At 39.6% G+C, this 23,905-nt stretch overlaps 1 protein-coding gene across 7 annotated transcripts in view; it reads left to right on the top strand.

Moving 5' to 3' along the window:
• Positions 1-1,255: 1,255 nt before the first annotated feature.
• The window catches only part of synrg (synergin, gamma), a 43,490-nt gene continuing 20,840 nt past the window's right edge, over positions 1,256-23,905 (top strand). For 4 of the 7 annotated variants that reach the window (XM_032505826.1, XM_032505820.1, XM_032505813.1 and 1 more), the window contains exons 1-13: positions 1,256-1,352; positions 10,810-10,850; positions 11,935-12,071; positions 12,446-12,573; positions 13,700-13,805; positions 13,926-14,037; positions 15,033-15,461; positions 17,219-17,497; positions 18,808-18,885; positions 19,054-19,250; positions 20,995-21,234; positions 21,319-21,458; positions 23,600-23,724. In XM_032505826.1, coding sequence (XP_032361717.1) covers positions 1,318-1,352; positions 10,810-10,850; positions 11,935-12,071; positions 12,446-12,573; positions 13,700-13,805; positions 13,926-14,037; positions 15,033-15,461; positions 17,219-17,497; positions 18,808-18,885; positions 19,054-19,250; positions 20,995-21,234; positions 21,319-21,458; positions 23,600-23,724 — 2,047 coding nt within the window. In that variant the 5' untranslated portion in view covers positions 1,256-1,317. The remainder of the gene's footprint in view (positions 1,353-10,809; positions 10,851-11,934; positions 12,072-12,445; positions 12,574-13,699; positions 13,806-13,925; positions 14,038-15,032; positions 15,462-17,218; positions 17,498-18,807; positions 18,886-19,053; positions 19,251-20,994; positions 21,235-21,318; positions 21,459-23,599; positions 23,725-23,905) is intronic. The other 3 variants (XM_032505833.1, XM_032505839.1, XM_032505847.1) reach the window with 3 other exon arrangements.

Raw genomic sequence — 23,905 nt, 5'->3', positions numbered from 1 at the left:
AACTATTTATTGAGCAACTTGCAAACACAATGGGTTTTGCATGAGGAATGAACTATCTATATGTGTACATTGCTATTATTATTATTATATTATTATTCTTTCAGATAACCTAATTCAGTTTTACTTGGTGTATACATTGTCTATTAAAACTAAAATTGAGGATTTTAAACATTGCTCTCTGTCTTTATAGTCCTGAAATAAATGCCACAAAGAATCTCTTTTTTTGTCTTTTATTAAGTGACAAATAATTTAAAAATAAACACATGAATCTTATAGATGCAAGTGAAAGTGACAGCTGCCTGCCCTCACAAGCATTTGTTTGTATGGCATGTATTCCTTTCATATTGATAAACTGGAAAATTCAAAGAAGCATCAAAAACAGTCCTCCTCTGAGGCATTTTAATGAGTTGAGGAACAGGCTTTTATCCATAAAGACTGCTCTATTAAACATGAAAATACAAATATCAAAGGTGGGACAGTGTAGCAGTTCTCTTGCAGCTGAGTAATCAGGACTCTGGTTCTGGGATCGAATCCCGGTTGTTCCAGACCTTTCTGTGTGGACTTTGTTTGCGTGGGTTTCCTCCGGGTGCTCCGGTTTACCCCCACCATCAAAAAACATGTACTACGTTCTACAGTGAGTGCCCTTGATCAAGGCACTGTCTCAGATATGGAGTTGGTCCCCGGGCGCTGTAAATGGCTGCCCACTGCTCCCTTAAGGGATGGGTTAAATGCAGATAATGAGTTTTGTTGTATGTATATGTGTATGTATGTGTATGTATGTACACATATGTATGTGACAATAAAGTACCTTTATATGGGCTTTTTTTTAGGAAGGCAGACCAACAGCGCAGACAAATTGTTTTAAATGGATACACTGCAGCAATGGGCAGTATGGGAAACATAATAGGCCTTGGTTTTTGAACATTAAGGCATGTAAACCTAGTCTAGTAAACCTCAAGAGTACAAATATGATACTGAAAAGGCGTAGGCCTACAATAGGGGCTTTTTAATGCATCACTGGCTGCATTACAGTGTTGTGTGCGTTTTTTAACAGTGAAAAATACAGTTCACTGTATAACCTTAATTCCACAGACATTACTTTGTGTCATAAACGTACTGTGAAAGTAAGCAAGACATCCCTGACTTTAAGTAAAATCATTTGACTGGCAGGTGGAGCTTGATCAACAGCCTGGGAGCAGGGATGGCGCGATTGAGCCGTGCCTGAGAGACTGTACTCAGGGCATTTTCATCCCATTCCGTCCCTCCAACACTAACACTGCTGACGTCATCTTCCTACTAGTGACTGCTGTTATTAAGATGGCGCTGCGGCCAGGATCTGGGGGAGGCAGCAGGTATTTTAGCCTTTTAACATTAACTCTGTCGCTAAAATGTAAACAATTTGTGAAATGCAAGCCTCTGAGTGCAGCTTAGCAACACATTAATCACAAAGAAAGACCTGAAAGACAGCGAGTGAAGGCTGGTTTTGTTGGCGGGGGCAGGGTGATGCGATGAGATGGCTGGTTGTCAGGTGTCACAGCTAACGTTAGCTAGCTGGTTCTGCTGCCTGTCCATGCTCAGAGTTAACCAAAACAGTACCACAAAATGGTATAGTAACACGTTTTACGTGTTATGTTTTGTGTAACCGTCATTATACCTACAGGTCACGGCATACAGTGAGACAACTGATATTTATTGAAAATAAATGCATATTGCTTTCTTGTAGCTTTGTCAGAAATTAGCTAGCACCTGTGCACATAGGCCTGTGGATGGCTGCTAGTGTTAATATCAATAATAATCAACTTATCTGACTATGACTATTATCTACCATGTGGGTATTGAGTACCTTAACCAACATTATACTAAATACCCTCATGGTAGCTAATGTAACTGTATAGCCTAATACTATTTAGGAAAGTGAAGCAGATGGGAATGGACATTTGCAAAAGCTCTACTAACACACCAGCTGTAGCCCCTCTTCGGCAGGCAGACTGCTCTGCTTTTTGTTCAATGAATAATTCTTTACTGAATCACACAGTCAACTCGGTCACACGTACACCTCTAACCAGCAAATGGTTGTGAATGTTGAGACGTACAGGTGTCTCATTAGAGCAGTGAGATGATGGCCTGCAGGCGAGATGAAAAGGCCAGGCCTCATGATTCATTAATAAACTGAGCTCGAGAAGCTTTAATAATATATATGCTCTGGCTACAACCATCTCGACTAGCCAGGTGAAACCGAAGCCCTCAAGAGTGTAGATAAGAGTGTGGGCAGTAGGAAAAAGCAAGTGTAATGTGAGGATCTGAAGGTAATGGTAGTTCTCTTTCATATGATTGACTTGCTTGTGTGTTGTGCGCTTGATGTAAACTTCTGACAAAATAAGGAGAGCAGGAAAAAAATCTTTTTAAAATTCTAGTATCCCAGTACTTCTTTGTTTACTGTGTTGCTAATGCCTCATCTTTAGGCACTGGTGGATGACAACATTGTGAAAAATACAGTTGGTATTATGTTAACTAGTGATGGGCAAATGAAGCTTTGGTGAAGCACTGAACCACTTAGAGGAGTTGTTTTGAAAATGGGTTCATTACTAGAAGCTTCAGTAACAGTGACCTCGCCTGGTGAAGTGCCAAGGCTGCAGCTAAATTATCCCGACAAGATAGAGGACAGGAGGCTTTTAGACAAGTGACACACTCGTATACTAACAATGGGATATCTCTTTTTAAAATAAAGATTGATGAATTTGTGTATTGGGGAAACAGAGGAAAACATGGCACGAGAAGGGTGTGCTTGTGTAACTATGGCTAGGGGGCATGTGGGACAGGGAACACTCAACGGTTTTTATTAAGGAACTTTTTTTTTCACACTTTTTGGACTAAGCCTGTTTATTTTTTTGCTTACAGCCTCTCCACATTTAGAGAAGTTTATGTTCAGCCAGTATAAAAAAGGTGAGGGTACACATTTTTTATCCAGTACACCAGGGGGTTGTCAGATCTTTCCAGCAGTGGAGCAGTCATGTACCGCTGTACTTCCACTGTAGCTTCCATATTAATGAAAATAAATCGATACTAACCAACTAATGATTGTCACTGTAGAGGCTGCTACAAACCAAAGGCAACTTATTTTATGCTTTGAGTGCGCAACAATTCAGACTTACAGAAGAGGATTAGGGCCACTGGGGGAAAATGTATGTGAGTTCTGACTTTATTCTCAGAATTTGGAGAATAAAGTCTGAATTCTGAGAATAAAGTCAAACTCACATACATTTTTCACCAGTGGCCCTAATCCTCTTCCGTACAGAGTCGACAGACTCAAGACTGACTAGTTTCCGTGTGGCGGTGCCACTGCGAACCACTCGGCTGATTTATTCAGAGAATGAAGCAGTTGCTGCTTCTGACGTCATATGTCACATGATTTTCCTGTCCCAAAGCAACCTCCTGAGCAGTGGTTCAAATGGAATTGTACTTAATAGTTTGAAGCACGTATCAAAGCTTCAAACTAGCTTCAGTTAGCGTGTTAGAGAGTTAGGTCTTTAAGGGCAATGTTTTATTACTGCTATATAGGGGTGGGAATCCCCAGACGCCTTCCGATACAATATCATCACAATACAATATTATTGCGATTTTGAACATATTGGGATATATTGCAATTTATAATCTTTTTTTCCAAATTCTAATTTTTCCCAATTTCAAACGATGTCCCCAAAAGGAAACTTTGCCAACATCTGTTTTATCTAAAAAAAAAAAAAAATCTCTGTTTGTTGATCTCACTTCCTTTTTATTGCTATCACAATACTATGCTGTATTGATTTTTTTTTCCCCCACCCCTAATTCTATATGGGAGATTTATCCATTTAGGTCATTCCAAACAGCACCACTTTTTCTTTGCTGCTTATAAGACCTTAACTTTATTTGGGGGGAAATTACTGTAAAGTCAGGCGTGGTGTGGCGTATGGCAAATCTGTTTTCATTTTAAATACTATGGGTTAGAATTAAGAAAATAAGACTTTGGATAATTTGCAGTGCAGTGTTTGACTGCTAGACAAGATAATACAGCAATAATACATCAAAATGTGTCAGAGTGAAAAGCCAGGAGGTGGAGCAGTAGTGCAGCACAACACATGCTTGACATCAGAAGCTACCTTTGTTGGTGTATGGAGTAAATGTTTCAATGACTATAATGATGCTAAGCTGTTAAGTCAAAGATGCAGTCGCTGTATTTCCCCCATGCCGACAGGGACAGAAATGTATAATATCTAGGCCTATAGTGTCAGGTGATGGCTCCATGATTTCTCTTTCATGATTTCTCTGTCTTTAACAGGTCATGTGATTTCAGACATTCAACCTTATGAATGTCAGATGATGCTCTATTGTGCTTGCCAAGAGTGTATCGTTGTGGGTTGTGTTTTGGAGCAGCTGTTGGCATTTCCAAGTTTGGATTATACTAGAAATATTATCTGTATATTCAGTCATGAGTTTTGGAGAACTGGGCACATGACTTATGATCTACTGTGTGTCAGCCTGAGTTGTAATTGTAATGTTATAATAGGTTGTCCTTGCCACATTGGTATGCAGCAGTCAGGTAGCAGGGCACGAGCCTTCCTGTCTAATGCCTGTGGGGGCTAGGAAATAAAATAAATACCCTTTATTTTAGTATTATTGAAGGCCCTCATGCCACTTTCTGTGTCCCAGGATTTAATTAAACAGAAATCCAAAACCCAAAGATATTCAATTCAGTTTACAAGGGTATAAATTACAACCACAAACAGCAAATCGTCACATTTGTGTATCTGGAACCAGAGAATAGTTGCCATTTTTAATTGATACATTTTTCAACTACTAAATTGTGTGATTAGCTTCCTGTTTAATTAGTTTATTGATAATTTAACTATTTGTTTCAGCTCTATTAATGGGTTCAGGGTCCTTCATATTTTATCTCATCTCTGTCTGTTACCCTTTGAAGGATGGCTCGTCATGTCTGCTGTATATTCCACAATAAGAGCAGCTTCAGAATAAACATAAAAAAAAACAATCATTTTGGTTTTAGCTTCCTTAGTGATGATGATAGTGACAGAACTCCTGACCCTGCCTTCTGTCTCCCATCTTTCAAAAGGGTTTGATTATAGCTGTCGGATAATAACAGGCCTTTAACAAGGCGTTGGCCTGCCTGCCGGTGTCCACAGCTGCTATCACCGCTTATCCCCTTCCATGTTAATCTGCCCAGCAATGATCTGTTGTTTGCTGCACGATGGTGGGCAGCTCCTATAAAAGCTTTTTAAGCTGCAAATCTTACAGGGGACAGATGTAAGTCTGAAAACCTCCAAGTCAAACGCCCTATTACATCAGTACTCTGTGAAGGGTAACCTTGTCTCTTTGTAAGATTAAATGTTTTAAATTATGACTAAGCAAAACAAATGTAATCTGTTACCTTTTATTAAACATTAGAAATGCCTCTATAAAGCTTTTCCAGTGTTTCCTCTAGAATGTTTTTCAGCTGCGGCCACATCCATTTTCATGTTCAAGTAACAATAATTGTAGTGATGGAGCTCAACATATGATTCAGAGTATCCTAGGTGATGAATATGGTCAGTCAACCACTTTGATCCAAACATGTGGTCAAGCTGAACAGTGAGTCCGAGTTGGGTGGGCATCACTCCTGATCCAGGGCATTGTGTTTTCAGCAGATTCTGGCTCCACATTGCCTCCTTTTCATCAGTTTTTACAACTGCCTTCAGCAACTGCTCGATGCTGTCAAGAATCAGAGCAAGTTGGCTCTGTGTAATTTGGTCATACTGTCTACTGAGGGGTACTGCTTTGTGTCAAGTGGAGATCTTGCCATGTCTTCATAGATTAGATGAATGGCAGTGGAAATTGTGAGCTGTTTAAGTGCAGCATCGTCAATGGTTTGTAAGGGGTTACATCTGTGTCTTTCAGGCACACAATGCCCCCTCTTCTTCTTCTCTGATGTGAAGCAACTTGAACTCCCTAGGCATCTACTTGTCGTCTCACAGCTGTCTCCATCAAATTCCTTTTCAGTCTGTCCTGGAATCAATTGTCGGGTGCACGATACATCTTTCGGGCTCTGTCTGGGTTATAGCCACATATATGATTTACCTTGAAAAGAGTTTTACTTTGGAAAAAAAGAAAGACCTTTCAAACTATTCATGAGAATAGAGCAGACAGGTAACTTACCAGGGTATTTTTCCAGCATTCCAACATTGATGCCCTCATTGCAGAGGATACAAACATCACGGTAGACCAGGGGCCTGTTGCACGAAACTAGGATAAGGGATTAAGCCGGGATATTCAAGTTATCCTGGATGAATTTAGCTTGGACTCGGTTGCACGAAACCAGATTGACTTAAGCCCAGCCAAGTAACCATGGAGATTTATTCTTTGCGGCTAGCCTGGTCCAGAGCAGGCTAACATCCAGGCTAAGATTAATCCTGGAGTCTCATGTGTCAAATCAGCTGCGGCTCTGATCCGAAATAAACGTGTTTAACAGTTTAATCCTTTGTCTTCCGCATGTGTTCTGCTTTATTTTTATTAACATGCATTAGCCTGTCACTATTGTTGTCACGAGTTTGATTTAAACCCTACTACAGTTGTTTAGATGTTAGAAATGGTTGCCCTGGCACCCTGATGCGGAGTGGGACTTTTCCCGGTGGGACGGTAGTGTGTCAAGGCTGTCTGGCGTGCGGCCGCTGCCCGGTGGCCGGTGGCCACCGCTGCCCGGTGGCTGCTGCCCGGTGCCTGCTGCCTGGTGGCTATTGCCTGCCAGCAGACTTGCGAGTTGTGTCAGTGTCCACTCTCTCTGTAAAAGTAGAGATGAGCAGCGCAGCGTCCGTGGTCTCAGCTTCAGGTTTATACAGGACGCTGCGGAGATTAAGTGTGACGATATTAATGTAGCGATATTCCCAGATGATAATAATGGTAGACTGGTCAGAGACCAATACATTCATGATTTCATTTTCTTGTTGCTTGTCCTTCTCTAATAAAGGGCAGTTTGTGTTACTCCTTAATAAGTGGGCCTATTGTTTTTTATTATAGCATACATTGGTTTCATAACCTTCTCAATAAGTCTCACATCACCGGACTAATAACGTGGCCTATATACAGTACGTATATAGTGTAGTTTACATTCATCACACCGGGAACACCACAATGCTTCTTAATCTTTTTATTTTGGTGCGGTCACTTGTCAGAAGAATAAAAAAACATGAATATTGCTTTACATATGCTCACAACGTGTATTGAAGTTGCTTACTTCTTTTTCTAGTTGTCCCTTTCTGATTGTTCTGTATGAACATTAATTGTACAAAGAATCAGGAATATCTTATAGAGATTTGTGCATGGTTGTAAAACATGTTCTCACAGTGTGAATAAGGGTTTGAAATTAAGCCTAAAGTCCTTGGTCCATTTCCCGAGGAACATTAGTTCCCTCTGCTCTCTTTTGAGGCAAAGGCTATATTTTTACACCCCCACACATTCAGTCGGGTCCGCTATGTCGGGCTTTTTCTCTCCGTTTGATAAGAGCCGTATTTCCCTTTTTGCATATTCTTCCCCTCCTCGTTACTTTCCATTAGAAGCTGCTGTTCATTGGGTGAAACATTTGGCGCATGCGTCTTCTCATCTCTGCATCAGTAAATCTGTGATCGATAACGTGGTCTATTTGAGAAAGCCTTGAACGTGCACTTATCCCAGCTATCTACACCTGGCTGGACATAGCTTCACCTGTTCATCCTGGCTCGGCAAACGTGCAACCGATTAAGCCGCGATGAGCAGATCACACTAAGTCAAGCTGCGTATTTTCACTTATCCTGGATATCTTTATTCTACTTTCGTGCAACAAGCCCCAGGTGTGCTGATGGGGTTTGGAAAACAATAAACAAAACCCTGTATGATTCGCAATTGATACACTTCTCGAATGATGGTACAGCTCGGTTTTGCAATCCAAATTGTATTTCAGCTTGGGGTCATCGCCATCTTTCCAATCCTCATGTAGCCTGTTGATCAGCATTGCATCATCTACAATTTCAGAATAAGCTAATAGCTGCTGATAACCTTTTGTGAGGGATTTATGAGAATTTGTGCATCTCAGTCCCAGGACTACCACAGATGAAGCATCTCAATTCATGGCAATTTGTGGTATCCTCCTCCACACTGTCCTTAAAGACAAGGCAGCTCAGTGAACAATTAATCTTTTTTGGCTACACAAACATGTCTTGCAGAAAAGGTCCATACAGCCACATTAATAGATTATGTGTAACAATAATCTCACTTTGAATTATTCAGTGAGCCCCATTATAAACTGACACAATATACAACACAATTAAAGTTGATCAACAGCACAGGGAGTATTTACAATGATTTATGTTGCTAAGCTACTATATTTTACATTAAAGTGCCCATTTTATGAAGAAAAATGACTTATTCTGGGATTTGGGGTTTTATTTTGTGTCTCTGGTGCTTCCACACGCATACAATTTGAAAAAAAAAAACAATCATAGAGGAAACCCTGTTTTCATATCAACTTGTTTAATATACAGGTATGCCATCTTTTTTAAGAAATCTTTATTCATTTATCACCAAAGTGGCACATACATTGACTTAATAGGATAGTTTTTTATCATTGAACTCAAGACATGTTGATACAAAATGTATATCTGCATATTTGATGAATTCTTTGTCATTTATCAGCGAAAATGCCAAAAAGGCTGGTTCTTTGAATTTTTATATTAAGCCTATGTTATACAGTGTATTATTTAGTAAAGGACAGACAAAATGAGAAGCAATTCTCTCTAGAACGATTCGATGCTCGATTCTGATAAGTTAATCGATTATTAAGAAAAATCGTTTTGAAGTTACTGTCTCCATATATGTTCAAATCAGAAAACAGAGTGACTGAAAGACGATGGGCTAATGCACAACAACTTTTAGAGTTCAGGCAAACACACAAAAATGGCCAAAAGGACCAAAAGATATCTATTTTTTAAAATCACGCGTATAAATGAAATGTACATACAATTTTTTTGGCATCAAGATGCATTGATAATCGGTTTGGATTTGAATCGTTGGCATCTGAATCAGAATCAAATCGTGAGGTGCCCAGAGATTCCCACCCCTAGTAACGTAGGCCTCAACACAGTTTTTCACTTTTTGTGACAATTAATCAATTTATTAAAAAATAACCAAAAGGGTATTAGTTGCAGCCCTAGTGTACAGTTTTCAACACTTGCACTGTACAAAAATACAATTTGCTTTGTAATAACGAATTAACAAAGCTTCCAAAAGTAAATTTCAAAGTCAAACTCAGGTCTAAATGATCCCTTAGTTGCCACAGGGAGTTGGTAATTGCTTTGGCAAATGCTTGAACTTTCTGACGATGGGTTTCCTGCCTCCCTTTTGTTTGCACAGTTGTGTTGGTAATCAAGTTATCAGAATGATAATGTGTCACTCACCCATTGGATTACTGATGCTGAAATTCATTTTAGAGTCACTTGGTGACACAGAGGCCTGGCTGGCTCTTTCTGCCGTTTGTCTCTGCATTATTATTCCAGCCTGAAGAACTGGCTTGCAATCTACGGTCTATGGTTGTAATAAAAAATTTGATAAATAGCTGACGGCCTGTGTGTGTGTGTGTGGGTTGGCTCTGATGAGGAGAGACTTGGCCGACTGGTAGAGACTTCTTCTGATTATTTCTTAAAGGCCTGTTTCTTAGCATAAACCCAGTGACACAATCCAAGTTGTCTGTGGGAACGACACTGCACTAATGCTGCTGCTTTTTGGGCATTAATATTACAATTTCATTTCAAAAGATCAGTGAAATCAGTGAATGCCTACAGCAAACTATATATATATATATATATATATATATATATATATATATATTATATATATATTAAACTATTATTTATTTTCCTTTTAACCCATGGGTTGTCTTCTGGTCAAATTGACCCGTTTTTCTATTTCAATGTTCTTTTTAATTACCCAAAATATAACATGATTGATTCCACACAATGCTCTTTGGCAAGTACAAATCTCTACTTTCATTAATTTTAGGTCATCTTATTTTTTATATATTTTATAGCCTTTGAAAAACAAATTGAAGTGTTTTTGAAATAGTATTGAGTAAAAGTTGACATATTCCAGTCTGTGATTATCCATCAACATCCATTCCTTTAATTTTAGTCTAAATAATTCCTAATTTCTGCTTTTCTAATTCAAACATTAGGTATAATTTCCCAAAAATGAGATTCATTGACCATAAATTCCCAAAATAACTGTGAAACTAAAGTTAATAAGTTAGTGTTAGGTAGTGTTGAAAATGTGAACAAAAGAGACAAACGTAAGAAAAAGTTAAAAACATTGATAAAAAGCGTCAACAAAAATGTTGATTTTTGACAGGAAGACAACACGACAAGGGTTAACACTCCGATGTAGGCTACAGCTGGTGGAAGCAGCTTTTATTAACATGATGTTTGGATTAAGATACACACAACATTCAGATGGGGTCTCACTATAATGTCACAATTATAAATAGCAAACAAGGTTTTTTTTTATTGTTTAGCTGTGTCATTTTTTGTGATTTTCTTCTCGCTAAATGCAGTCATGGTTCTTACTTTAAAATGGCTTTTTAAACTGATCGCATGCCATGTATGCAGAGGTGAAAGGCAGTGTTAATGCTGAGTGATGACTTAATACTTTGCATTGTTCGAGGCTGCAGAGTTGACCTTAAAGTATTATCTGTGTGTTTCTTCACTTTAACCTCTGTAAGAATCTCATAACCTCTTTCTTGTTATTGTCTTTCTTTAGTTTTATGTATTCTGTTGGAGGCGGCCTGGGACAGCCACAAGGTAATGGATTCTGTCTTCAAACTGTCTTTTTGACCAGTTTCATTATCAGAAGCTGATAAATACATGGGAAGCATTTTTTTTCTCTGAATTTGTGGAGTGACACAGCATTTTGCATTTTAAATGTGACCTGTTTCTCACCTAGCACACTGTGTCACTGTATTTGGATAAAAATGGATTTGATATTCTTGTGAAAAACATCCCTACATTTTGTTTGTAATGTGATTCTGAAGCTACTTTAATGAAACAAGATGTTTACAAGTTTTATACAAGTTTACCTTTTAGAAATTTAGATTTAGATCACATGTTAACATGTTAAGTCGTTGGAAGTCACAAAGGATGCCGTGCCTGGTTCCCTCATTAAAGATGAAGAAAAGACGTCTATAAAACTAGCCAGATTGTCTTTGCCACTTAAGACCCCCATAAGTCATTAGGCAGAAGTAGAAAGCAGCAATGATTATGCACATTGGAGCTTATACCTTTGTTACCCATGCCTAGAGTAGTGCATTGTGGGCTTCAGATGTGTGTGCTTGTCATATTTAGGCTGTTGACATTGCAGTAACACTCCTGATGAGCCATCCACCCATCACAAGGGGACATGCGTCTCTAAGGGGTCATTACATGCTTCCATTAGCAATGCCATTTTAGACAAAGTAGATTGTGTGCAGCCACCTAAACAAGCCACTTATTCAGCCCAGTTGAGCTGTAACACAGAATCATCTGGAGGCTCCAGTGAAACCCGACTGCTCATCTCTGGCTGTCAGCTCACAAAGCATCACACAAGAAAAACAAACACATACTTTTCTATTTTTTCCCCCTTGTTTTGCTCCAAGATGTCACAGTAGTCACCAGAAAAAACAATTTGGATGTTGCTGAACCCGTGTCTTCTTCCAGCTGTCCAGGAAATTGATTTGCTAAAGTGAATCATGTCCAGACTCTAGAGCCCCCCCTCCAAACTCCAGACTTGTATTAGGTCTTCTTCAGTGTACTTTAAATTGGGCTGACTGTCATGCATCAAATAGTAATTGAATACCCTATTCTTTGTATGTCTACAGTAAATCAGAACAGTGTTTGTGTGTTTCTGCAGGCATGGTACCCATGCAGCAACAACAGCAGCAGCAACAGCAGGGCTTCCCTATGGTTCCGGTCATGCAGCCAAACATGCAGGGAATGATGGGAATGAACTTTGGGGGGCAGATGCCCCCAGGAGCCATGGCTATGCAGGTGAGCTTGTGTATCTGTATTGTACCTATGTTTGTCTATTTGTTTATTTTCTAAGGTGACAGTGTCGTTCTAACAGTTCCCTTAGGGATTTTTCATATTTGTTAACAAACTTGCTTATGAATGTATAATATTGATACACTGCAGTATTGATTTTACTGCTTTCATTTACTTGGAGGTCTGGAATTAGAGCTTCTTTTAACCCTAATTGCTTGTTTTATACACCAGCACATTAACAGGATATTATTGCAGCTTGGTGTTTTTTTAACAGGACTTAAGTCTGTGTTAATATCGAGTGAAAGGAGTATGTAAGACAGTACGGTTGCTAATGAGATTTCTGTGCTGCTTTCTTTATGCATTTGTTTTGTGTCAAACAGGGTGGGATGGCTATTGGGATGCAGACCCCTGGGATGCAGTTCTTGGGTCAGCCACAGTTTATGGGTATGAGACCTGCTGGACCCCAGTACACTGCGGACATGCAGAAACAAATGGCTGAGGAGCACCAGTAAGACTTCTTTACACTAATTTCATGGTTCTTGTTTGTTGTGGTGTCTATGTGTGTGCAACGTTATTAATTGAGTAACTCCACTCTAAATGTATTTAGTTCAGCAGTAGTTCTGTAGGTTGCTGGTTCAACTCCCCGTACAGACCAAGTACAGAGTTTGGAGAGGTGCTAGTTCATCTCCTGGGCACTGCTGAGGTGCCCTTAAGAAAGGCACCAAAGCCCCAACTGCTTGGGCCTGTGTGTAATGTGTAATAACAACACGTGAAACATTTTAATTTCCCCCTAGGGGAAGTGTGTCTTTTTCTTCTTCTTCTATGAGAGGCTGGCAGAATGTTGTGTTGCCCATGTACATCCTTGGGATGTACTTGAGATGATCCCTGAATATCAGCATGTCAGCATTGTCATTGTGAGCCTCTCAGCAGGCTGATGTTAGGATTTAGCTTAAAGCTGTGCCCAAGTAAAGCCTCACAGAACTGCTGTCATGGCTGGTGACTCTAAATCTTGTTAAGTTGTATCACAGAACTAAAACTTAATTAAAACACTTTAATGGTTGTTTTTTCCCTTCCAAAAATGTTATTATAGTTCCCCCTTTTTCTTGTGGTTTCTATCCATATATGCAATTCTGATCATTGCATCTTGACATATTTTAATAATCTTGTCTTTTAGAATCATGTTTTGTACCGTGGGGTCTATTTTTATTTTTTTATTTATTGTCTGTGTGTATGGTACTTATCTGAGCAAAATGAGGGGGACAACCATCTATTAATTCATCCTGTAATACTCACAACTTATGAAATGCCATTTGTAAACTCTGACAAAGAATGGCTTCTTGTCTGTTTTATACTTTTTGTGATTTATAATTTTAATTTTAAGATTTTTTTAAAAAGGGGTATTGATTGCTTTGTTAAATGTCAATTATATTGGTGGGCCCTTAGGACCTACTGTTTTTTTTGAAGGGCCTCCTTTATCCCCTCCATTTATTTATGTAATGATGAAGCGCATACAGTTTTGTGTCGAGCTCAGTCAAAATCCTGTCTTCTCCAAATGTGTTTCCCTTTTCCTGACCTATTAAAAATATGATTTACTTGGCTCTCCATATAATGCCTGTACTCTTCTTGTCCTTTAGAAAACGTCTGGAACAGCAGCAGAAGATGCTGGAGGAGGAGAGGAAAAAAAGACAATTTGAGGAGCAGAAACAGAAGTTGAGACTGCTCAGCAATGTCAAACCCAAGGTGAGAAAAAAAAGAAAGTAAAATAGAAAAATAAACAGGATGTGGAGTATTTTAATAGCATGTCCACTGCTCATCTTTGTAACCCTGTGGGCTCTTGATCCTCTATTGTTGTGTACTCAGACAGGGGAGAAAAGCCGTGATGATGCCTTGGAGGCAATCAAAGGCAACCTGGATGGCTTCAGCAGAGATGCGAAGATGCATCCCACTCCATCATCACAGACCAAAAAGCCAGGTACCTTCACCTCAGTCCTTTTACTTGTAATCCCTGAGATTTTGTTCCTGTTGTTCCTCTTCATCAACAGATCTGCTCTCTGTTGAAATGCCTCCGTCTGAGAATAATAACCGGATTAGATGCAGGTCAGCATGATGACTGCCCAGCTGGCAGCCAGACAAGCCAAAATTATGATTTTCTGTCTGAGAACATAATATTCAGCACATCTTCTTAATCATATTTTGTTTAGCACATTATTTTCCAGTCTGTCATTCATCTGTACACCAGTCAGTATTGCCATTACCACTTTGCATTAGTATTTATTTGAATGTGTTCAATACAGCTTCTGATTGTGAACCTCAGTGTTCACAATCTTTTTAAAGTTACCACTATAGATTTTCCTCACTTAATCTACTCTTGTGCATTTAAAAAAAATGTAGTACTGCATTTAACAAACAGAATCTGAAGTAATACTGTAAAGCTTTTATGTTTGTAAAACTAAGCAGAGTCTGCATCAGCCTGTCAAACTGTTTGACAAGTTTTAATGATATTATTATTAAATATTAGCAACTAGACTAGCTGAAATGGTCCAGTATTTTACAAGGAAAAGGCAAAGCTTCGAGACAAGTCATAAAAAAGAAACATACATTTACATACAATATCAATGTTTTTACTTCTTTCTCATCTCATTAATCATCTCAATACTCATCATATTTATCTTGTGATGCAGTGGAACGGTCCCAATCTATATGTCGGGTCTGCTTTAAAGTCATTATTCTGTACAAATGTTGCAGTTCTAAAAATTGGGAATAAGCACTTTAGCTGAATAGCGTTTTTAATCTTGTATTAATTAAATGCTGCATGTCAAGATTTTGGTTGAATTTGCAGTTCTACAATTTCTGGTCTTGCTCAAAATAGTCTTTCTCTCACTCTTGCAATTTGCAGCCCATCATTCATTCTTCATTATAATGTGTGTCATATGTTGTGCCATCATCATTATTTCTTCATTTTTGCAGACTCATCGCCACAACACCTGTCTGTCAACACTCACTCCCTTACCCCAGATTTGTCCGAGGACAATGATGAGTTTAGTGACTTTCAGGGGCCTGTAGACGCCCCTGCCTCCTTCCCTCCGCCCGCCTCCACTTCCTCCACCTTCGGCCTCTCCTCTCAGGCCCTCAGCCAGCCTTTGTCCTCTGCCCCCAAGACAGGTTTTCCTCAGGACGATGACGAGTTTAGTGACTTTGTTCAGGGCCCTCTCAATGATTTCCCTGTCTCCAACTTCCACCCCTCCTCTCAGACCCAAGTCCAAGCTTCATCCCCTTCCCTGAAGGGAGGTCTGTCCTCCTCCTCCCCCCTCCCTCAGTCCCTTCCTGCCTCTGTGTCCGTTCCCACTGTCACCCAACACTCTGCTGTCAACACCAGCACCCACTCTACATTTCAAGGTAACTCCTTTTGCTTTGTTGACACCTTCCCTTCCATTCTCATAGTTCATACTCAAATCATTTACACTTTGATGAATGAATCCAGAGGATTTATTTTTACTTGTAGGGCTGCTTTTGTTGCTGATGCAGATTATTTTTACTGGCACGTCTGGATCTTGGGTTGGTTTTGGCCTGCGTTACTGTGTGAGAGCATGCAGCAGATGGCTTGGCCTCCTTACCTAAACATTTAAAGCTACCAGACACTTCAAACTAAGCAAACAAGTATGCAGAATCATTTAGAAACTCACCTTGCTTTATCATTAGAAAGTGAGAATGTTTCTCGATGGGTTTTAACAATATAGTAGCTGAATTCGTCATTGAAATTGAATCCATTGGTGGTTTGATAGAAGACCGTCGCACTCATGTGTCATCTGCCATCTAGTCCCTCGGATGAGCAGCTGCTCTGTGACAGCTCTCTGTCTATAGACTATGAATGATAGGACAGAGATCACCTTCTGTCCAGAGAAATGCAACAGCTAGCCCTCCATCAAGTGTCATCTCCCCAATCCTCTGAGACATTTCTGACCTAGTTGTTAAGCATCTGGAATAAGCAGATTAGATAGTCTCGGGATCGCTTGCCTCTGACAGATGAGGAAAGAGGCTTTAGGAATATGCAGCTTGATGTGAAAAGCATCAAGTAGAATCAAAATTGCAGGTTGTATAAAAAATGAGACGTTGGTAATTGGTTCTAAAAATAATAATAATGTTAAATAAACACAGTGAAAATGCAGGATTAATACACCAGAGGATGTGCAGTCAGCATTGTAACATATAGAATGTATAGAGCAGAAAACACATATATAAACAAAGATATAAAAACACTAAGAGGGAAATTCACTGAGGCTGTCATACATTTAGTCATTTGCACCAAATTTTGCGGCACCGCATATTTTTCCATTTAGTTGGGTATTTGCTGAGACTACTGTGAGCCCTGCTGCAGTTCATTTGATTATTATAAAGTAACGCTAAATACAATCTGGTGCCAGGCCGTTTTAAAGATAGTACGCGTATCTGGACTGCAGTGCACTGCACACAGAGCCATGAAAAAAGTTCTTCCCTGCTGCTGGACTGCAGGATGCTTTTCATTTGTAGTGGTAGAAGAGAAGACACCTTTGGAACTGCAAGCATGTATTCATACAACAAGAGGAAGGCTGTATGTGAGGAAATGTTTGTTAAATAGCCATTGATATTATAGATATTGTCAGCTCAACAAAAACATCAGTGACTGAATGGGTTTTAAAAAAACATTTTGTAAAACTTTCAAACCCATTTGACGATTATTTTTGCAAACAGATGACATTTTAGAGATTACTTAGGGTATAACTTGCTGCTTTAATGATATTGCACTGGACTGGATGTGCTTAAAGTCAGGAAAATCAAGAAATCTGTTTCCCCCAGATTTTACACTTGCATTTAATTTCCCAAATGTTACATTTTAGATGCAATTTCCTCTGAAATGAGACCAAACACACAATTCTAATTTTCTTATGGGTTTTCTCCCATTTTACCTCGGAGTGGTTCTCTAACAAACAGGGAAAACTGGAACTGACTGTTGAGTGCCTACAAATGGGCCACAAATGCTTAGTAAATATCACCCTAATCCCCTTATAGCAACAAGTGTAACTATCAGTTTGGCTTCAGAGAAAAAGGGAAACTTTAACTGCTGTGTATAGCCAGTGTGTGTTATCAAGAAACCTGTTCCTCATTCACCCCTCTAGGCCCGTCCCTGGAACAGAAGCTATTCTCATCATGTGATCTTACTGCTGATACGATGGCACAGGTTAGCTTTAAATCCAAGCGGAGTTTGGCTACAATGAGCCCTAGAACCAAAGTTTCCGCCCAGTTTCACTCCAGCACTAAAGCGAGGAACTGGGCTGCTGCCCCTGAGGACTTGAATTCTGTCTTCGTCGCAGAAAAGCTACCTGATGTCCCGGTGTCAGTACCCAGCGTCCCCCCATCAGCTGCTGACTCGTCTCCTCAAACCAGTAGTGACAGTGGTGAGAGAAGTGCCTGTTTATTTGACTCCATAGCTGCTTTTCTCTCCCTTGCTTTGCTGCACACAATCAAGGCAGTAGTTTTCTTTCTGTCCTGGAGAAATATTTTCACTCTTTCTAAGCCTGACAAATAAATTCTGCCCCACAGCTCAATCTGTTCTATCTCTGTGATTCTTCATTGGTTTATACCAGATTCTGGACTGGTCCTCATACTATTGTAGCCTACGTACTCTAATATAAAATCCTGCTAAGATAGTCTTCACCTCTGAGATTATTATGGAGTTGTGGTGCTGTTTGAGTTATCCTTCCCAGTGTCTTTACATCTTCTCCTAAGCCAAGTCTCCTGCCTGCTTTATACCCCTGTCACTACAGGCCAAATCTCGTTGGAGAGGCCTTCTTATGTTGGCGCTCTCTGCATACGCATTGTGGAAAGGGACTGTGTTTGTTGTTTTCCTGAGGTGTCAATAAGCTGCTGTTTCTTCCCTCGCTGTGTAACACCTACTAAGAGAATAACCTCTGGTGCATGCTGACTGCTTTGGTTTAACAGGGATGCGCATGGATTGGCAGGTGCCAGTGGGGCCCAAACATAATCAGAGGCTGATTGTGCATGCCCTTACTGCTTTCTGCTGTTATTTGTTTGTCTGTGTCCGTGTCCTCTGTGTCATCAAGGGAAATATAGAGGCTCATCGTGGAGGCCGGGGAGCTTTGTAAAAATAATCATTTATCTGTCCATTACTAATGAGTTTTATGTGCTAAGTGGCTGCTTGAGTGTCTTGCACACTCAAAAATATTCCTTGTTAGGGACTAACTTTATTTTTTTTAAATGTTTGTTACTCTATTTGCAAAAACAAACTGTTTATTTAGGTCAACGTCAGCGGTTAAATTAGAGTTTTAGTTATTTTTCCTACCAGCAGTCTCCTCTCTCCTACCCCCCTCCTTCAAGCTAGAAATGGCTCACAGACTGATTTATAGATCTCTGACATGGCAGGACGCTTGTGATTCAGTGCAGGAGAGCATCACATCTGCACCAAGCCTTCCAGACATCAGGTGTATGATTTTGTTCAGTTGTATAAAAGCAGGGCTCAGCTGCCAAGAGGCTGGGTAACTCGTTTGCCTGGGCAAAGCTTTTGCAATAACAACTGTGTGTGTGTGTGTGTGTGTGTGTGTGTGTGTGTGTGTGTGTGTGTGTGTGTGTGTGTGTGTGTGTGTGTGTGTGTGTGTGTGTGTGTGTGTGTGTGTGTGTGTGTGTGTGTGTGTGTGTGTGTGTGTGTGTGTGTGTGTGTGTGTGTGTGTGTGTGTGTGTGTGTGTGCAGGTGTTGGTGTGTACCCTCAACAAGAGCACATTCAGCCTATGCTGCCAGCCTGGGTTTACAATGACAGCCACATCCCAGGTAAACATTTATACATGAATATAGCTGGTATAATTAGTTAGAAATGTGTTTTGTAAAAAAAAAAAAAACTCTAAGTCTCCAGCTTAATTGAGAATGTTGATGTTAACCTGTCCATTTCAAGCAAACATGAATATTGTTCTTTCTTTTGTCTTTTTTTTATTTCTTTAGAAATGTTCAAGAAGGTTCTTGAATTCACCATGACTCCGGCAGGGATAGACACAGCCAAGCTCTGCCATATACTAATGTCATCAGGTCTTCCCAGGGAAGCACTGGGGCAAATCTGGGCTTCAGCCAACCGCACAACACCTGGCATGCTGACCAAGGAGGAGCTCTACACTGTACTTGCACTAATTGGTGTGGCACAGGTAAACATTGGAGTCAAGACAAATTATCCCCTTAACGACTTCACTAATCATCCCTAATGGCTTCCACAGAGCCTCGCCATAAAATCCACACTAAAACTAGACAGGTTAGGTTGAAATGGGGAGAAGGAGACAACTCTGTGAATCAGCCCAGGGCTTGTGAAGCATTGTAAGTCAAATATATGGCTGAGTCCCCATCAGCCAACAGGAGGTTTCTTATCATCCTTAGCCTGGGCCCGTCACCACCACCCCTGGGAGGATGCAAATCTACAGGCAACTCACGAAACACTGCATGCCACCGCTTCCATGCGAGGAATAATAAGACTCCTTTGGCAATGTAAATCTTCAAGAGCTTTAAAAAACAAAAAAAACAGTGCATTCTCTTGTGAGAGGTTTGAAAGGTTGAGGTCTTTTAGTAATATCTGTTAAAAAGGAACTTGACTGTGTTGAAAATTTTTAAATGCAAACATCTGCTTTTTTCCTATTTTCGCGAATACACCATGGCATCACAAGATAGGTTCACAGTAGCCACTGTGCCATGACACCTCTAATGATTCAATTGAACCTATTCAACCTATTTTTTATTTGACTAGTTATGTGTATGTATGAGCAGGTGTGAATATGGAGGTGTTGCTCGCTTAGTGGCATTCGCTATCAAGCAAAATTTAATTTAATTTTTCAAAATTTATTTTTTTACATTTTTACAGCATGTGTTATGTGAGAAGTTTTTAACTAATGACGAATATTTTTTGTTTGTATTTCCATTTTATAAGATGGTCTTCTTGGCGGTGGCTAGGCCAACTAGTACATTTTTTTTGTTGGAAGTTTAACTGAGGATAAATCGCCTATTAAAAAAGCAGGTATGGAGTTCAAAAGTGCTATAGTTGTGGACAGAGTTGTCTGCGGTGCCCAGGTTGTAATGTGAACATTAATCTGTTGGAGAGGTCCATTTGTTGCATTTTTGTATTGAGTGGTGTGTGTTCAATGGATAATTTTATATTGGATTAGTTTCAGATTTGTGCTCTTAAAATTTCAGATGTATTTTTGCAGATCTGTGTCCAGAGGTTGGTGTCAGACTCTTTCCCATTTAGCTCTCATCTGTATAGGAAATTAATTTATATAAATTACAAATTGTTTTGGTAGTTGTAGAAAACGTCATAATCTCTTTTACCAGTCAGGGCAGCTGGATTAGATTATGTGTTATATTATATTATATATTATAGTGCTTTGAAATGTAGATGTGATAACTGACAGTTTGGGGGACATGTTAATGCCCAAATATATGAAATTAGCAGAGTTGAACAAAAAGTATGTGTCTGCAGGATTCCGTGAATCTTCTGAGATAGGAAATATGCTTGGTTTTTATCCCTTTTATACTGTAATCTGAGAGCTGTGAGAAGTTCCTTTTTCCTTTTGTGGATCTTGAAGGTAAAGTAAGATATCATCTGCATATGGATAGATTTTATTTTGTTTCCAGGGTGAATGATTTTTGTATTGACATGGGTGTGTTATATAGTGTTTTTATCGAGTGAATTAACAACTCTCCAACACAAAAGCCACAATTCTTTATATCTAGTACTTTATCAATGCTTTCTTTGCGTCTAGTGAACTATATTTGTCTTTGTTTTGTAATTTTGTGAGCTGTTTCAAGTTAAGAGTCTTCTGAAGTTGTTAGTGGAGTTTTAGTGGATATGTTGACAAAAAAAAAAAAAGATGAGTCCTTTTAATCCTTTTTGCCTTGTTTCAGAGTGGCCTCCCAGCAATGAATGTGGAAATCCTCAATCAGTTCACTTCTCCACCAGTGCCCAACCTGCCGGCCCTGGCTATGGCCATGGCCCCAGTCATGCACCAGCAGCCCATGATGACCAAGCCCTCGGTTTCAATGGCCATGGCCATGCCCACAGCACCACCACCAGTTATGGCCATGACACCCATGACTCAAGCACCCACAAACACTAACTTCATCGCCAGTTTCCCTCCTGCACAGGTAACACTGCCATGCCTTTAGTTCTGCATTCTTCTTTAGTTAATCATAATTCACATCTAACTCACTCATATGTTTTCAACTCAGGGGAGCAAAGCTGATGACGATGACTTCCAGGACTTCCAGGAAGCTCCAAAGGCAGGAGCAGGAGACCAGGCCTTCACTGAGTTCCAGGGGGAGTCAGGTGGTAGTTTCCCCGCCACCATCACATCTCAGCACCAAAACAGGTAATGGCTGTGAGTGCAATGGTGATACTGAGTAGGCCTAAATGATTAATTATTTTTCAAGTTAGATATTGCAAAATGCTATATTAATTATAGCTTATTAGCAATGGTTTAAAAATATCAAATTGTTGTAGTTGGTGGTTTTCACTGTATGATATGAATCTAATGCTGAGTTTACATTACAAGAAATGTATTTCGTAAGTGTTCGCCATTATTTCTGTCTTCTTTTGCACTCTACCTAGTTGAAAAAATGTAAATTTTTGCAGTGATGAGGGTCTAATATTCATTTCTCGTTAGTTGATTATAACTGAGCTATTCTTTATAATATTTGTGTCTTGCATCTCTATCTTGGAATCCATACAGTCAGGCACACTGTCTTAATTATTTTGAGTTCAAGAACGTTTTCTAGAATAACAATGAGTTTGGGTCATCTCTTAATGAATTCATTTCAGTGAACAGTAGATAAGCTCATTTTTTAAAATTACTCTCCAAGCCCATGTTGAGAGAGCGTCCCGTTCATGGAGAAGAAGCTGAAGAAGGCAATTATCTGTTGAAGGACATAGAAAAAAACAGAACTAAAGTATCTCACATCTAAGTGGCATAGGCGTTTTATAATTCCCCCTATCTCTCCATGAAAACCTACACTCTTGACTGTTTCAGCAATGTAAAATGAATTCCCTACAGTCTGAGATTGCTGTCTAATTAAATCAGAAGCTGAAAAGCTCATTTTGGTTTGCTAGCTTGAACTGGCAGGCATAACTTTCTGTCAGATGTGTTGCAGAGAAAGGCTTTGAGGATATTTTTAGTCACTGGAAAGTGAGCTTAATGATTTTGCTTAATGTATATTAAGATTTTTATACATGTTCAGCTTGGTTTTTTGTATCTTACAGTGGCATTGGAACATAAAATGAATTGTCATCATTTCATTTGTTTGTGATACATATAGACTGATACAACATATGCTTAAAGAGATAGTTTTGACTACCGGTCCACACCAACTTGTTCTCAAAACAATTTGTCGTTTTATTTTAGGGGGTTATGTACCAAACTATTTCATGGCTGTGACCAGTAACTTCTTTGAGACTTCAGTGGTTGCCTGGCAACATAACCAACCAGTGAAATGGCATTTTTGTACAGACAAACAAGATTAAACAAACAAGATATTAAATCTTAATCAGTAAGCTTTAGAGCTGCTAGTAGGCTAATTTTGTTTTTGTTTTTACCGTTGTTGTCTCCTGTTTCCAGTCTTTTTCTAAGCTAAACACTGCAATCGGTAGCTTCACATTTATTGAACAGACATGAAAGTGGTATTAATCTTCTCTTCTAGCTCTGGATACAAAAGCTAAATTAAATAATAAAAAAGACTTTGGAAAGGAATTTTAAAAACCAGAAGCACTGCAACAGAGCTGGTTTTTATTGGACTGAATGTCATTTGGCAGCAACATAACTTTAGGGAGGCCTAGCCATCTGTACCAAAGTTGGAGGAGCAGTGTTGAAAGAAACAGCACAGATGTTCAATATGTCAAGATATTTTCTAAAATCGGCAGCATAATGGCAAACATTGACAGACTGCAGTTGTAATTGGACATCTGTTAAAACTAACAGTATATGACAGTACACAGATATGACCCACCTTTGTAGCACTCTTTTTATGTGTGAATTTGTCTTTTGTTCAGTATTTGTGTGAATAAAGCAAAGTTAAAGACAGCTTCCGTTAGCATCACCGCCACCATAATGATAAGTACTACCAAGAATGAGAAAGCTTTTAACAAACACTCACCAAACTTTTTGAGCCCAGTGCAAATGTTCTATCAGTTTATGAGGATTAGACTCTACTGTTTCAGAGTCATTGTAACCCCAACCGGCCCGTCAGACACCGCCTACCAAGAGCCTGGGTCTGTCCGAGGTTTCTGCCTAAAAGGAAGTTTTTCCTCGCCACTGTTGCACTGTTGCTTGCTCTGGAGGAAACTGCTAGAACTGTTGGGTACTTGTTAACTCTGGAGTGTGGTCTGGACCTACTCTATCTGTAAAGTGTCTCGAGATAACTCTTGTTATGAATTTATACTATAAATAAAATTGAATTAAATTGAATTGTTGAACCTCACTCTTCCTGATGTCTGACTACATTTATTATATCTCTGCAGTGCACCTGCCATGCTGACTCCAGTGTCTGGTTCCTCGTCTGCCTCTGTTACATCCTCTGATAAGTACGCTGTCTTCAAGCAGCTGTCTGTGGATCAGCCTGCAGAGCCTCCACCCCCTGCCTCAGGTACCTTCAATACCTCACAATGGGAACATTGTGTACTCTCCATAAAATGCCCCATCCAGGTAAACCCTGGAACGAAAAATCAAGTAGGTTAGAGACTAGGAATACAAATATGATCTTCAGATTAGAGCCCAACCGATAAAGGATTTTTTAGACCGATACGAATATTCGGTTATTTAAAAAT

The sequence above is a fragment of the Etheostoma spectabile genome, chromosome 3 (assembly GCF_008692095.1).
Source record: "Etheostoma spectabile isolate EspeVRDwgs_2016 chromosome 3, UIUC_Espe_1.0, whole genome shotgun sequence".
Lineage (NCBI taxonomy): Eukaryota > Metazoa > Chordata > Actinopteri > Perciformes > Percidae > Etheostoma > Etheostoma spectabile.
This window is presented reverse-complemented; position numbering and strand designations above follow the sequence as displayed.